Source organism: Pituophis catenifer, unplaced genomic scaffold (genome assembly GCF_029215685.1).
Source record: "Pituophis catenifer annectens isolate HBS135680 unplaced genomic scaffold, rPitCat1.0.hap2 SCAF_9, whole genome shotgun sequence".
NCBI lineage: Eukaryota > Metazoa > Chordata > Lepidosauria > Squamata > Colubridae > Pituophis > Pituophis catenifer.
In genome coordinates, this window is record NW_027256889.1 from 21,129,200 (window position 1) to 21,146,013 (window position 16,814).

A 16,814-nucleotide genomic window follows, 5' to 3' on the forward strand; every position below is an offset into this window, starting at 1 on the left:
AAAAGTTTTGTATGCCCTAGTTTGCAGTTCAATATTACCGGAGAAGAAGCTTTGTTACTTTCTGCTGAAAGTAGAGGCACAATGAATGGCTCAGTGGTTAAAGATGCTGAGCTTGTCAGCTGGAAAGCTGATAGTCTGGTTTGAGACCCAAACACCATGCTCCTACCCACCTAATAGTTTGAAACCATGCAAATGTGAGTAAAAAAATAGGTACCACTTCGGCAGGAAGATAACAGCGGTCCATGTACCTCAGTGTAGAATAGAAATAACAATAGAATAATAGAGTAGAATGGAATTGGAATGGAATGGAATGGAAGAGAACAGAACAGAACAGAACAGAACAGAACAGAACAGAACAGAACAGAACAGAACAGAATAGAATAGAATCTATATTTGGAATGGAGTGGAGTAGGGTAGGGTAGGGTAGGGTAGGGTAGGGTAGGGTAGAGTAGAGTAGAGTAGAGTAGAGTAGAGTAGAGTAGAGTAGAGTAGAGTAGAGTAGAGTAGAGTAGAGTAGAGTAGAGTCTGGAAGGGACCTTGGAGGTCTTCTAATCCAAACAGGAGAACCTATAGCCGTGATGGCGAATCTATGGCACATGTGCCAGAGGTGGCATGCAGAGCTCTATCTGTGGGCATGCGTGCTGTCACCCCAGCTCAGCCAGCTGGTCGTTGGGTTTCCAAGGTGCGCATGTGTGCCAGCCAGCTGGTTGTCAGGTTTTGTCGTGCACGCCTTCCGGTTTGGGCACTCTGTGCCTAAAAGGTTCGCCATCACTGACTTATACCATATGAGTTAAGTGACTGTCTAGAGTCTAGACTCTTTTTAAAAAATCTCCAGTGATGAAGCCCCCACAATTTCTGGAAGCAAAGTTGTTCCACTGGTTATTTGTCCTCACTGTTAGGAAGTTTCTCCTCAATACCAGGTTGCTTCTCTCTTTGATTAGTTTCCAACGATTGTTTCTTGTCCTGCCTTCTGGTGCTTTGGAGAATAAATTGACCCATTCTTCTTTGTGGCAGCCCCTCAAATACTGGAATACTGCTATCATGTCACCCCTAATTCTTTTTTTCTCTAGACTAGCCAAACCCAAATCCTGCAGTCGTTCTTTAGTCTCCAGGTCTTTGATCATCTTAGATCATCTTAGAGCCTTGGTAGTACAGTGGACTAAAGCACACTGTTATTAACATCTGCTGCTTGCAATTACTGCAAGTTCAAATCTCACCAGGCTGAAGGTTGACTCAGCCTTCCATCCTTTCAAAGGTAGGTAAAATGAGGATCCAGATTATGGGGGCAATAAGATGACTTTGTATAAATATACAAAAGTATGAAGGCTATTGCTTAACTCATTGTAAGCCGCTCTGAGTCTCCGGAGAAGGGCGGCATATAAATCTAATTTAAAAAAAAAAAAAACAGGGGAAAACTTTACCTTTTACTTTCTGCTGAATCCTACTCATTGCTACTTTTCTTTATGGTTTTGGGATTCCTCTGCCTCCAGAGTGTACCCCTGTCTGGTGGAATTTAAACGCTAGGAAGTAAGAGAGTCCCTGAGGAGTTTTACTCAGCTAGTCGTTGCTGATTCTAAGGGGCAGTGCTCATCTCTGTTTCAAGGCCATTGAGCCAGCATTATCCAAAGACATTTCCATAGCCAGTGTGCCACCAAGGAGGGCTGTTAACGTCCTACTAAAGTGGTACCTATTTATCTACTCGCATTTGCATGCTTTCGAACTGCTAGGTTAGCAGAAGCTGTGGCGAGGATTGGAAAAGCTAGGAAGGTGGCAGACAAATCACATTTTTCCTGCAAGGCAAAAAAGAGACTATTGGGTAGTCCCCAACAGATCATCTTAAACGAGCCTGCCCATCAGAGTCGTTAAGTGGTGCTGATCGTAAAATGCATCACCCATTCAATTTTATGATCTTTGTTGCAGCAGCAGTCATTAAGTGAACATGGCAATTATGAGAACGAATGGCCTTCTATAGGGCTGGTTTTACTGAAAACTAGAAGAAAATATCTATTTGTTTGGTAAAATCATGTTTTCATGTTTATGTGATTGTGGGACACTAGAAACAGCCGTAAATGCAAGCCAATCAAGCATCCAACATGTGGTCACATGACCAGGAGCCATCCATCAGAACTTTGAACCGGGTCATAAGTCCCTGTGGGGAGATTTATTGTAACTGTTGTGACCTAGGCTTCCTGAGTCATTAAAACACACGAGTAGTCCCAAAAACCTCTTTTATTGCAAAGCTGTGAATTACGTTCATTCACAGCTGAGTCCCAATTAGATGCAAAAAGTCCTTTGGGAGAAGTCCTTCAGGATAATCACCAATCTTTAATTCCCTTGACACACTGCCAAAGACCTATTTGGCAAAGCCACATGGAGTCCAGAATCAAACAGAGATGCCGACTGGCAACAGAATTAACAACATTGCTTTTCTGCAAAGGTCCCACGTGCCTTTGCTCCTCTTTTAAGACTTATGGGAGGGGCCAATCATCTCCAGGCATTACTCCTGAGTCGTCCCTTTTAACTGTTTGTGCCTTCTGGCAGCTCTGGACATGCACTAGGAACAGGCTCCTCCTGTTCCTCTGCCTCTCTGCTATCCGACTCTGGAGGCTCTGGAGTCCATGCATCACTCCCAGATGGCCCTGGCCCCATCTCTTACCTCAGATGCAGAGCCCTCGTCCAGGCCTTCCCCAGACTCCAGGACTGGCCCATGTTCCTCCCCAGCCTCCTCACTGTCTGACTCTGCTGCCAGCTCCGCAGGCTGCTGGTGGACCACAACAGTAACTTCAAATGGCTGCTAAGCAATTGGTCATTAGTTGAGGACCGTATGTTCCTTAATGCCCAAGGATTTAATTCTCATTCATTTTGCAATTTATGGACCTCAGCTCCTGCTATTTATTCTTAGTTCCAAGCTTAATAGTGATTCATAATTAATAAAAATTATGAAACATATTGTGTTATTCATAACCTCATTTGTATTTTACTCTCTTATTCTTTTTGCTTCTCTTTTATTCCTGTTGCTTTATTTCTTTTCTTAAAACGTTTAATTAAAAAAAAATCTCTAGTATGTCATATGCAAGTGATGTCCAGTTTGGCCAGGAGAAGCATGGACAATGACTTCTCATACAATAAAATAAAAGATGTTTTTTGGGATGGAGGGTGGAAAATCCTTTTTGCTGTACTTGGGCATCTTTTCCCAATTCAGAGATTTTGAAGAAGGCAACACAGTCTTTGTCTTGGAGTAACATTGCCATCTGGTGGATGCTGTGGAAATAGACTAGCTTGCTTTCTTTTTTTTTTAATTAATGTTAAAAAGGAAGCAAAAACTAACAAGAATTCATATAAGTAAAGAAAACAAAAAGAAAACAAAGAAAAAGCCTAAAGTGCAAAAAAAGGGAAAAGAAATAAAAAAGAAATAGCTACAATTTCTAGTAGTAGATTTTCTTTACAGCAAATATAAGTACAAATACAAAATTACCTCTTATACTATGGTTTTTAAAAGTCTTTTTGTAGTAACTTTTACTAATCCGACTGTAATTAATTTCAATTTTTCTGTTTCATGACAAAAATCTACAAGGGGGTTTCAGTCAGCTATAAATAAGAACATTTTCTCTAATTAAGCAAGTTAATTTAGCCATCTCTGCCAGTTCCATCATCTTCCTGTATTGTGGGTAATACCAGACCTTTCCATTTTTTGAGCATATAATAAATAATCTTGCCTCTGTCAGCACTTCAACCTGCATTTACTCTAGTGCTGACATAAGAAGGAGAAGTGAAGGAGTCTGGAAAGGGACATTTGATTTTTCACCTACTTATTTTCCCTGGAGATAATATCCCCTAGAAGATGGGATGGGGAGGGGGAAATTCCTTTGAGCTGGAGTAGATTAGGGGTAGAATGACTTGGAAGATGGCCAATGAGTGCAGGGGAGTGGGGAATGGAAAGGGAGGGTTTGGGGGCTGGAAGTCAGTGTTGGCTTCGATTGGAGTCGGGTTAGAATGTTGTGCTTAATAAATAGGAGTTTTTCTTCAAAGACTTTGTTTGAAATGCAATTTATTTGAGATGACCTCGAAACTTGACAGCCTCCTTCCTAAGAAAAAAGAATGGCCCAAAGTCACTCAGCCAGGCTTCATGGCTAAAGCAAGATTAGAACTCCCAGTCTCCTGGTGATTGGCCCAAAGTTACCCAACTAGCTTTCATGCCTATGGCAGAACTAGAATTCATGGTTCCTTGTCTGTAGCCTGATGCCTTAACCACTACACCAAACTAACTCTCATATTCAGAGGCTTCGTGCTTGTGCGCGCAAGCACGAAGCCGAAGACACCAGCCTGAAGATGACGAGTGGGACCTCATTAAAATGTCGCCAAGATACTCTCAATTTTACATGGGAAAAGACCCGAATACACCAAAACATACATACATACATATACATACATATATACATACATACATACATACATACATACATATATATATATTTTCTAGGCTCTCTTTTCTGGCAACCAGCAAACACTCTGCTGCCCATTGGGAGACTAAGGAGACTAAGATAGATCTATTTCGGATTTATAAGTCCTCATCAATTAGCCACACCCTCATCCCATGTATCCTCCCTGTAAAGGTACAGTATTTGTTTTCTTTCCTTTCCGTAGGCTTTGTGTGTATTTCTCTTTAGCCAGGTTCTTCCTACGTAAAACAAGATTTTTATGCAGCCCTAGTTCAGTGAAATCTGGCTGCCAGAAAAAAACCTTAGAAACTAGTGGATATATATATATATATATAAAATATAAAAAACACTCCGCAGTGTTTTTTATACTATATATATATATATATATATGTAAGTTTTCAGAGATATGTATGTGTGTACATATACATGGGTTTCTTCCCGTGTAATTGTGGATATATCCCTAAAAGGGTAGAAGCGACGTTTCGACTGCTGACATAAGCCTGATGATGGCAGATGGGATTCTGTCGAAACGTCGCTTCTACCCTTTTAGGGATATATCCACAATTACACGGGAAGAAACCCAAAATATTAACTATACACACACACACACACACATATATATAGAATAGAAATAAAATTATTATTATTATTATTATTATTATTATATAAATTTATATTTGCTGATAAAGAAATAAAGGAAGACTAGTATAGATCTATTTCAAGCTATTTAGCTCTCATCAGCTAGCCATACCCTTACTCGGATTCGAACTTGGGCTGCCTGCATATTAGGCAGTTGTATTAACCTCTGAGCCACAAATTATCCTCCCTTTATCAGCTGAGCCAGGGGAGAGATTAAGTGTTTTTCTGTCGAAGCACCTGATCTACCCCAATATGGGAGGGAGCATACTGCTTATCTTTCAGCTCCAATCCAGGAGCCCTCAAGCAGTCGCTTATATAAATTTGATACAAAATAGTTTGTCGTGAAAGTGACTGTCTGAGGATTGGAGCTGAAAGGCGAAAGGGAAGCAGTATGCTCCCTCCCATATTGGGGTAGATCAGGTGCTTCGACAGAAAAACACTGGTCCATGGGGTAGGATCAGTATAGAAATGCTATGCTATTATTATTATTATTATTATTATTATTATTATTATTATTATTATTATTTATTGGTTAATCTTTAGTGAGATTCACAGCCTTTGAGGCTGGTTAATAGCTCAGCAGCTCGAGTCCTAACCAAGGACCTAGGAACTGTTAAGGTATCGTCGGAGGATGTAAGCTGTTCCGAGTAAGGTGGTTTTTTGTAGAGTCAAAATGTTCAAGTCCGGCAAATTTAGAATTTCTAAATAGCGGGGTAGCCCTTTGGGTATTGCTCCGAGGGCTCCAATTACAATCGGGACAACACACGATTTCTTTTTCCACAGTCGCTCAACTTCAATTTGTAAGTCCCGGTACTTTGTGATTTTTTCTTGCTGCTTATCTTCAATTCGTGCATCACCAGGTATTGCAATGTCAATGAACCATACTTTTTTCTTTTCAACTATTGTTATGTCAGGTGTGTTGTGGACCAAGTGCCTGTCAGTCTGAATCCTAAAGTCCCACAAGATCTTGAGTTTCTCATTCTCTAAAACTTTCTCAACCTGATGTTCCCAGTGGTTTTTGCTGTACTCAAATCCAAACTTCTGGCACAATTTCCAGTGAATGATTTTAGCAACACGGTCATGGCGTTGTAGGTAGTCAGTTTGTGAAATTTTGCTGCATTATTATTATTATTATTATTTATTTATTTATTTATTTATTATTATTATTATTATTTCTATGCCGCCCACTCTCCGAGGACTCTGGGCAGCTTACACCAAAGACAATATGCTAAATAGCATATTGCCCCCAACAATCTGGGTCCTCATTTTACCCACCTCAGAAGGATGGAAGGCTGAGTCAACCTTGAGCCGGTGAGATTTGATCCGCTGATCTGCTGAACTAGCAGTCAGCTGAAGTAGCTGCAGTACTGCACTCTAACCACTGTGCCACCTCAGCTCTTATTTTCCCAATGCCTTTGAATCAGTGGTGGTTCTTGGCTACTGCCTGGACAGGTCCCTGTGGTTTTGTGGGCAGAATTGTAGAAGTGGCTTGACAATGGACAACTTCCAGTCTCAAGCGGCTATAAAGCCTTTTAATTCTTGGGCTGGATCCCAGCAAATAGAATCCATCGGCTGACAAAGCATTAACAACCTCTCCCCAACTCACTATGGCACCAAAGCATTCGGGGTTGCCGGATTTGAAAAGGCTGTTTAGGAAAAAGAGCAAAAAAGGTATTTTAAAACAGTTTTGGTCTCTTTAATTGTTGCCAAATGCCAGGCCTTTAAAAGAAAAGCCCTACGACCTTGCAAAGGGTTGTTTGAAATCAACGGGGAGTCGTTGAATCTAGAGCAGCGTTTCTCAACCGTGACAACTTGAAGATGCGTGGACTTTCAACTCCCAGAATTCCCCAGCCAGCAAGGAATTCTGGGAGTCGAACTTCACGCTTCTTCCAAAGTGCCAAGGTTGAGAAATGCTGTTTTAGAGTAATTCCCCCTCAGATACTGTGGTAATAAAAACAAGGAAGATGGGTTCTTTTCAGGGGTGAAATCCAGCAGGTTCTGGAGAACCGGTAGCGGAAATTTTGAGTAGTTCGGAGAACCGGCAAATACCACCTCTGGGTTGCCCCTGAGTGGGGTAGGAATGGAGATTTTGCAATATCCTTCCCCTACCATGCCCACAGAGCCGGTAGTAAAACAATTTGGATTTCACCATTTGTTCTTTTCTAAGGAACGCCATGTGATGGAGGTAGGCCTATCCCTCATTAAGGTTTAAAAAGGCTGGATCCCTGCCTAAACACAGAATAAAATCTCCGCAGTGTACAGGTAGTCCTTGATTTACAACAGTTCATTTAGTGACTGTTCAAAGTTACGATGGCACTGAAAAAAGTGATTTATGACCACTTTTCACACTTACAACCATTGCGGCATCCAACTGACTTAGCAAATGACTCATATTTCTGACGGTTGCAGTGTCCCAGATCGCATGATCCCTTTTTGCGACTTTCTGCCAAGCAAAATGAATGGGGAAAGCCAGATTCACTTACTGTAACAACCGGGCTATTAACTTAACAACTACAGTGATTCACTTAAGAAGTGTGGCAAGAAAGGTCATAAAATGGGGCAAAATTCATTTAATTCATTGTCTTGCTTAGTAACGGAAATGTTGGGCTCAATTGTGGTCGTAAATTGAGGATTACCTGTAAAGCAACCAGGTTTTTAATTTGAAGCATTGATACTCTTCTGTTTGACATCAACAGCTCCCCAAAGATGAGAATGATACATAGGAAACTAGCTTAATATCAGGGCTGGGTTGGCTGGGGGTTCGGGAGAACCTCTAGCTAAGAGTCTGTGCAGTTCGGAGAACCCCCAAATCCCACTCCTGGCTGGCCCCGCCCACCCCTCCCCTCCCCTCCCAGGAGTCCACACGTGGCCCATTTTGGATGCAGGTAAGTGCAGGGCATGCGTGGAGGCTCGGGGAGGGCAACAAACATGCCTACCGGAAGTTCGGGAAGGCCAGAAATGGGCCTGTTTCAGATCTCCAGAGGGCCTCCAGAACCTGGGCAGGCCATTTTCGCCATCCTGGAGGCTCGAGAAAAGCTCCGGAGCCCAGGCGGGCAAAAACACACCCTGCCCCCACCGTGGTGCAGCAGGCTGACTAGGCCACGCCCATGCCCATCCAGCAATAAGAGCCTTATTGGCGCAACAGACTAAAGCACTGTTAAGTAGCACCAGCTGCCTGCAATTACTGCAAGTTCAAATCTCACCAGGCTCAAGGTTGACTCAGCCTTCCATCCTTTCGAGGTAGGTAAAATGAGGAGCCGGTTTGTGTGGGGCAATAAGCTAACTTTGTATAAAAAAGAACACCGCTTGGGGGGGGCGAAGCCCTACTAAGCAGGTATATACAAAAGTATGAAGGCTATTGCTTAACGCATTGTAAGCCGCCCTGAGTCTCCGGAGAAGGGCGGCATATAAATCGAACCAATAAATAAATAAATAAATAAACCCGGCAGAGAACCCCTTGCTAAAATTTTTGAAGCCCACCCCTGCTTCATATTGCCTACTCACTCTTTCCTCAAACCAAAGTTGTTTGGATGAGGGCTAGAGAATCTCAGAACCTGACACGTTTGAAGGATACCAAGTCTGAGTCATCCAACTGCATCTGTACCTTTAGAAGATTCTAAATTCAGATTTTGTTCCCTTTTTCCTCTCTTTCTTTGGTTAGAATTGGCCGATAGCTCTGGGCTGTGGCCCTTGCAAGTCCACCATTCTTTTTCAGAAGAAAGAGGTGTCCCCAGAAGGTGATGCATTTTTCTCTTTCATCTCACATCACCCTGACAATGCTGCCTTCTTTGGGTGATCTCGAAAGCTCATTCTTTTCTGAAGTATCAAAAAGCATAAGAACATATTGAAGTCATTTTCTTTGGAAAGGCCTTTTTCCAAACACAAAATGAAAGAGAGAGAAAAAAATCTTGCTTAAGCATACATGTTTTGGCTGCGTTATTATAGTGCAAGAACTTAAACGGACAAAGATTTTTGGGGGGATATTTATGTGATCCTCGCTAGAGCCATAAATGGGGCAAACGTTTGATGTACAGTTCAACTCAAAATTTCCACTAACAACAAAAATCATTCAAGAGACCATTTGGGGTTTTTTTTCCTATATAAAAATATTTTTAAAAGTCTTTTTAGCTCTTCCATGCCAACTTGGAGTTAATTCCACCAATGACATTGGCCTCTTTCTGCTGGCATTTGATTTGCTTAAGTGGTTTTATATTAGTTGAAGGGGAAAAAAATTAGCATGGGCCAAACCTTTGAAAACATTATGAAGTGATGCTGGATCTTAGACCTGGATTAAGATAAGAATACAGAGATGAAGGAAAGGGAAAAACAGAATTATTATTGTTAATAGAGTAGAGTAGAGTAGAGTAGAGTAGAGTAGAGTAGAGTAGAGTAGAGTAGAGTAGAATAGAATAGAATAGAATAGAATAGAATAGAATAGAATAGAATAGAATAGAATAGAATAGAATAGAATAGAATAGAATAGAATAGAACAGAACAACAGAACAGAACAGAACAGAACAGAACAGAACAGAACAGAATTTTTTATTGGCCAAGTGTGATTGGACACACAAGGAATTTGTCTTGGTGTATATGCTCTCAGTATACATAAAAGAAAAGATACGTTCATCAAGAATCATAAGGTACAACACTTAATGATAGTCATAGGGTACAAATAAGCAATCAGGAAACAATATCAATATAAATCGTAAGGATACAAGCAACAAAGTTACAGTCCTACAGTCAGAAGTGGAAGGAGATGGGTGGTGGGAACGATGAGAAGATTAATAGTAGTGCAAACTTAGTAACTAGTTTGACATTGTTGAGGGAATTATTTATTTAGTAGTGATGGGTTTGGGGAAAAACTGTTCTTGTGTCTAGTTGTTCTGGTGCGCAGTGCTCTATAGCATCATTTTGAGGGTAAGAGTTGAAACAGTTTATGTCCAGGATGCGAGGGGTCTGTAAATATTTTCACAGCCCTCTGTTTGACTTGTGCAGTATACAGGTCCTCCATGGAAGGCAGGTTGGTAGCCATTGTTTTTTCTGCAGTTCTAATTATCCTCTGAAGTCTGTGTCTGTCTTGTTGGGTTGCAGAGCCAAACCAGACAGTTATGGAGGTGCAGATGACAGACTCAATAATTCCTCTGTAGAACTGGATCAGCAGCTCCTTGTTGCTATTATTATTGTGGTACCTAGCCCGCCTTTCTCCCCAGAGAGAATGAAACTTCTACAGATTCCTCCGTGATTTTTTTTTCTTTAAAAAGTTGCTTAGACAGAAGCCATTATAGGAGATGAGTTTCAATTTTGCATATTGAACAGAAATACAAAGTATTCCCCTCCGAGCAGCATGCTAATTGTTATTGCTTTTAAGGGACTTTGATTTCTACAGCAAATTTGTGACACTCCCGAATGTTGTCATTTACAGACGGAGAAACCAACAATGATGAAATTTGGGAGTCGAGTCTGAGTTGTCATGTCACCATATAGAAATCTTGCCCAGCCCCCCAATTGTCTCAGAGAGATGCAAGTCTATAGACACGTCAAGTTCAGACTTGAAAGCAGTGGTGAAATCCCATTTATTTTACTACTGGTTCTGTGGGCGTGGCTTGGTGGGCGTGGCAGGGGAAGGATACTGCAAAATCCCCATTCCCTCCCCACTCCAGAGGAAGAATACTGCAAAATCTCCATTCCCACCCCACTCCAGGGGAAGGATACTGCAAAATCACCATTCCCTCCCCACTCTGGGGCCAGCCAGGGGTGATATTTGCTGGTTCTCCGAACTGCTCAAAATTTCCACTACCAGTTCTCCAGAACCTGTCAGAACCTGCTGGATTTCACCTCTGCTTGAAAGATTATTCTCAGCTTAAAGCTGAGCCGTTTTGAGATCAGAACAGTGTCAGAAAGTTTCCAATATGTTGAGTTTTTGATGATCTCAGAGCTTGGTTGTTTTCTCACCATTGTCAGGTTAGATCAAAACGAACGACTGAGTTCAGAGACAATCAAGAATTCAATTGATCAACCTTGAGTTACGTATCTTCTCTCCAGGTTGGCCCTTCTGATAAGATCCAAGTGACCCATTTCATGCATAAAAGCCACTGTTTGGAGCTCAAAATGCTTCCAAATATTTTTCCACAACCCCGAAGTCCTTTGTGAAGTCTTCTTGTTTTGTAGTAGTGATGGTTAACCTTTTTGGTGCAGAGTGCCTAAAGCGTGCATGTGTGCAATTGCACGTGTGCGTGGCCGAACCCCCAAAATGCAATGCAAGTGCCCCCCGCGCATGCACCCTGCCCCTCCGCACCCCGTTTTGGCTTCCAGATAGGTGCAGGCTTTCGAGGCTCAAAACAGGGCACTGGGGGCCCCATGCACCGTTTTGGCTTACATGTTGGTGCAGGTGGCCTTCCAGGCCCAAAACAGGATGCAGGGGGGGTGTGCAGGCGCATGAACCCCCAAAATGCAATGAGAGCGCCCCCCACACATGTGCATCACCCCCATGCATGCACTCCGCTCCCGCACATGTGCACATGTGTGTCCTGCATGCACCCTGCTCCCCCGCACATGCGCGGCAGAGACCTGAAAACCAGCTGGCTGGCGAGAGGCATGCACACATGCGTGGTCGAGCTGGGCTGCCATAGGTTCGCCATCACGGCTTCAGAGCAGGGGTGAAATGCTCCCGGTTCGGACCGGATCGCCCGATCCAGTAGCAATGGCGGTGGGTGGTTCGGAGAGCAAAAATCCCTGCCCCCCCCATGCCCAGCTAAGCCGTGCGATCATCAGAGGTTTTTTTTTTACTTTTAAAAGCATTTTTCTTCTGCCGAAAAAATGCTTTTAAAAGCAAAAAAAAAATGCTTTTAAAAGAAAACAAAAGCCTCTGACGATCAGGCAACTCAGCTGGGATCGTCAGAGCCTTTTGAAGGCATTTTTTTTTTTACAAAGCATTAGAAAAAATGCTTTTAAAAGTAAAACAAAAGTTGGCCACGCCCACCCAGTCACATTACCCACCCACCCCACCAAGCCACGCCCACAGAACCGGTAGTAACAAATTTTACATTTCACCACTGCTTCAGGACTGGCAGCAAAGGGCCCTCCTGTGTCAGGGAAAGAGCTGAGGACTGCCTCTCTCTGCAAGTCAAAGCTTGCCTTCTTTGGCCTCTGCCAAGATGCTCAGCCTGCCTTGAGTGATGTGTCCTTCATGTCTTCACAGATATGCTTCCACTGCTGCCGATGGACCTCAAGGGGGAACCTGGACCACCGGGAAAGCCGGGCCCGAGAGGACCACCTGGGCCACCAGGCTATCCCGGGAAACCGGGCACCGGGAAACCAGGACTTCATGGGCAACCTGGACCTGCTGGGCCCCCTGGCTTTTCCGGCATCGGCAAACCTGGTCTTCCAGGACTTCCGGGAAAGGCTGGCATGAAGGGGATGCCAGGGCCGGCAGGGGAGATCGGCCCACGAGGAGACCAAGGACTGCGGGGCTGGCCAGGGCCACCGGGATTGCCTGGGCCTGCTGGACTCTCTGTGAATGGAAAACCAGGCCCAAACGGGGGCCCGGGGCTCCCTGGATTCCGGGGAGAACCTGGGCCCAAAGGAGAACCCGGCCCGCGAGGCGAGCGTGGAGCAAAGGGCGAGAATGGTGTGGGGAAGCCCGGACTGATGGGCCCCCGAGGTAATGGGGGACTGCCTGGCCCTGCAGGACCTCCAGGACCTTCTGGCCTTGGGAAACCTGGCCTGGATGGGTTGCCCGGGGCTCCGGGGAGCAAAGGGGACTTGGGGCTTCCGGGTGAGCCAGGGCTCAGTGGACAACCTGGGCCTATGGGCCCTCGTGGTCCTCCCGGTCTGGATGGCACTGGACTGCCTGGCATAGCTGGCATGCCGGGTCTGCCAGGCCATTTGGGGCCTAAGGGCGAACCTGGCCTGCGTGGCCTTCCAGGGCTGCCTGGCGCTATAGGGTATGGGAAACCAGGGCTCCCTGGCTTAAAGGGGGACCGTGGGCAACCGGGAGTGCCAGGAATAATTGGTGACAAAGGGGAGCCCGGGATGGATGGAGAGCCAGGGGAGATGGGGCCCCATGGCCTGGCTGGGGTCCCTGGCCCTCAGGGCGTCATGGGTTTGCCGGGCAAGCATGGGCTCCCCGGCCCAAAAGGTGAAGTAGGGCCAAGTGGGCCTATAGGACCCCCAGGTCTGCGGGGAGACCAGGGGCCCAATGGTTTTGTGGGCAAGCCGGGGATTCCTGGGGAGAGAGGGCTCCCTGGTGCCACAGGGATGCCTGGCCCAATGGGTCCCAAGGGGGAAGGTGGCTTCATGGGGCTTCCCGGGGCCCCAGGCTCTTCTGGACCCCATGGGACCAAGGGAGACGCTGGGATCCCAGGCCAACCAGGCCTCAGAGGCCCTTCAGGAATACCAGGTTTACAAGGCCCCTCGGGTCCCATGGGCCCCCAAGGTTTGACAGGCTTGAAAGGTGAACCTGGGCCCCCGGGGGCCCCTGGAATCAGCAGAGTTGGAGAGCCAGGCATGATAGGTCCTGCTGGCCCTCCAGGGGTTCCTGGCAATCCTGGAATCATTGGGCTCCCGGGACCCCCAGGACCGCCTGGGGCCCCAGGAATATCGCCTGTCAAAGATTTTCAGGGCCACCATTTGCCCGACGGAAATGTTGACGGAGCAGTGTTGGGGAACGGCAAGTCCGGGAAACCCCAGTTTGGCCGAGGGGAACTCTCTGCCCAAATGTTGCCAGCTTTCACCGCCATCCTGAGCTCACCCTTCCCAGCCTCAGGAATGCCCGTAAAATTCGACAGGACTTTGTACAATGGGCAGAATGGCTACAACCCAGGAACAGGCATCTTCACTTGCCCCATTTCTGGCATCTATTACTTCGCCTATCACGTCCATGTGAAAGGAACCAACGTCTGGGTGGCCCTTTACAAAAACAACGTGCCGGCCACCTACACTTACGATGAGTACAAGAAAGGCTATTTAGACCAAGCGTCGGGCAGCGCCGTGCTTGAACTCAAGGAAAACGACCAAGTCTGGATCCAGATGCCGTCAGACCAAGCCAACGGTCTGTACTCCACCGAATACATCCATTCTTCTTTTTCCGGATTCCTTCTCTGCCCCACATAACGGCTGTTGGGAGTTGCTCTTTTCTCCCCTTGAGTCATAAACTTGTCTTTTTTTGAAAAACAAAAACAAAAAAATATAGGAAAGTCACTGGGAAGAATGGTGCGAGCCACGATCGCTTTGACCCAGCCAAGGAGAGCATCCGGGAAAGAGAACCGCTGTTGCTGGACCGCCTGGGGATTCGGAATTTGATTTATCCTTATGGCGGCATGGCCTGGCAAGCCCACAGATGCTGCCCGTCACGTCTTTGGGGCCCTTGAAAGTCCGAAAGGGTTGGGGAAACCGTGCCAACAAAAGTCACTTTTAACATAGTGTTTTGTTTTTTTTTTTAAATCAGCTTAAGGCACCACCTTCCTTTGTTTAGCTCTTTTAAAATGTGATTTCGGTCGACGCCTGAGGCACAACGAAGACCCAGAAGGGTGAATTATGAAATTGTGAAATGCTTTGCTTTAAGCATCTTTTACGCAAGGCTCTGTGTATTTTTAAAGCATCCAGTTCGGTGTTTATGGGAAAAGGGATGACAAAGGAACTCTTTTATTTCAAAGCCATACAGAGATTTCTAAAATCAACTGGAAAAAGCCAGACACCGTAAATTATGCGTTTAATAGCCCAGGGTTATATAAACCGGTCAAATGCCCATCAGGTGCAAGGCAGTAGTTTAAATAAGTAAATATACTTCTACGAATATCTGAGTATTAAAGCACTGCAGATATTGCTAATTTTATATATATATATATATGTATGTATGTATGTATGTATGTATATATATATAAAAGACTGAATTGTGTTAAGTTCAAACACCTTGTTACCGTGTTTCCTCAGGATCTGCAGACTGTTGACGAAGGTGGCCGTACCAAACTCCATACAATATTTGATATCTTTTCTTTAAATAAAATTCTTGGTTTCCCTTCAGTGTAATTTCCACAATGGTGCTAAGTAATATTTTCCTAATATTAGCTCCTTTAAAAGACATTTTGAGTAGTGCAATATCCTTTTTTAAAAAAAGAAAAAATTTGCAAATTTTTTGGGGGGGTTTTGCAGCGTTGTTTTTTTTTAAAGTAGCCATCTGTACCCCTTAAATACATCCGAAGAATGTATTTTTGTCATCCAAAGAAATAATAGCACATGAAAATACGCTAAGGATTCCTTTCTGCATAAATGGTGGAGAACATAGATGGATTTAATTAACTATTATTTTTATAGATCCTGAAATGGCCAGAGCAGCTTAGTGTTTTTTTCAAATTTATTGTAAACATACATACATACATACATACATACATACATACATACTTACATACATACATATATATATATAGTTATTCGGGTCTTCTCCCACGTAAAATTGGAAGTGTCTTGGCGACGTTTCGACGAAGTCTCATTCGTCATCTTCAGGCTGGTGTTCTTGGCTTCGTGCTTCCAGGAGCTCCTGGAGGCACGAAGCCGAGAACACCAGCCTGAAGATGACGAATGAGACTTCGTCGAAACGTCGCCAAGACACTTCCAATTTTACGTGGGAGAAGACCTTATAACCAAAGACCTACATACAAACACCCGCGAAAACCTGAGAAAACACACACACACACACACACACACAAACAACTTGACTGGAACAACAATTGCAATCAACGCTGAGTTTGTTGACGAACATTCTAGATTGGCACGAGTGAAAAAACACCACACCTTGCACTGTAAAATGAGCAGCAAAAGAAAACTGCTGGGGGATGAAATATTTGGGTCATCTGCTATTACAAATATTCTACCAACTGCCTTTTTTCCCCTTCCCATCCTTTAAAAAAAAAAGTGATCTGAATTGTCTGATTTAGGTACAACAAAAGAACAGGCTAATGATTCTAATTCCATCTGGTTGTTTTCTAAATTCCTGGAGATGACAATAATCCTAATGGCACATACTACTTGCAAAATAACTTCTTTATTTTCACCTTGGTTTCCCTCAGGCTAAAAAAATTAAAGGAGCCATGATGGGTGGGCCCATTTTCTGTGTGCCTAATACTCAAAAGGCCAGTTTTAGAGGCTTATGTCCTTGTTTCAAGTGTATTTTCCTGTGGAGAAGAGCCTTTCGGTCCTACTCATGACACCCTTCGTTCAGAAAAAATATGTTACCGTTTAGCAAAATCTGAAGTGGGAGAAAAAAAATGAAGTATTCTAAGAGCAGAAGAGAATAACATAAATCCAGGTTTTTGCTCTAGGTGCCCAGAGCATCATTTATTTGTAGCATGCTCTACTGCACAGAAAGTCTTTTCTTCTTCTTTTCTGCGTACACAGGTAGTCCTCAATTTACGACCATAATTGAGTCCAAAATTTTCTAATGGTAAGACAGTTGTTAAGTGCCCCTTTTACAAACGGTCATAAGTCACTTTTTTCACTGCTGTTGTAACTTCGAACAGTCACTAAATGAATGGTTGTAAGTCGAGGACTCCCTGCATGGGTCATTTGTGTGCTGACAAGGCACAAAACAAAGTCAGTAGACAACATTTACTCCAATGTCAAAAAACGGGACAGATTTCCGAAGTTTTACAACCTGATTATTTTTTTTCTCATACAAAGCATGACCCTTCTGTATGTTAACGCATTATAAACGTCACAAAAAAAGTAGCGGTCACATACAGG

General features: G+C 44.1%; 1 protein-coding gene across 1 annotated transcript in view; it reads left to right on the forward strand.

Annotated features, from left to right (window-relative positions):
* COL8A2 (collagen type VIII alpha 2 chain) overlaps positions 1-14,189 on the forward strand; it is a 62,075-nt gene extending 47,886 nt beyond the window's left edge. Inside the window, exon 3 of the mRNA XM_070949877.1 lies at positions 12,277-14,189. Coding sequence (XP_070805978.1) covers positions 12,277-14,189 — 1,913 coding nt within the window. The remainder of the gene's footprint in view (positions 1-12,276) is intronic.
* Positions 14,190-16,814: the final 2,625 nt, after the last annotated feature.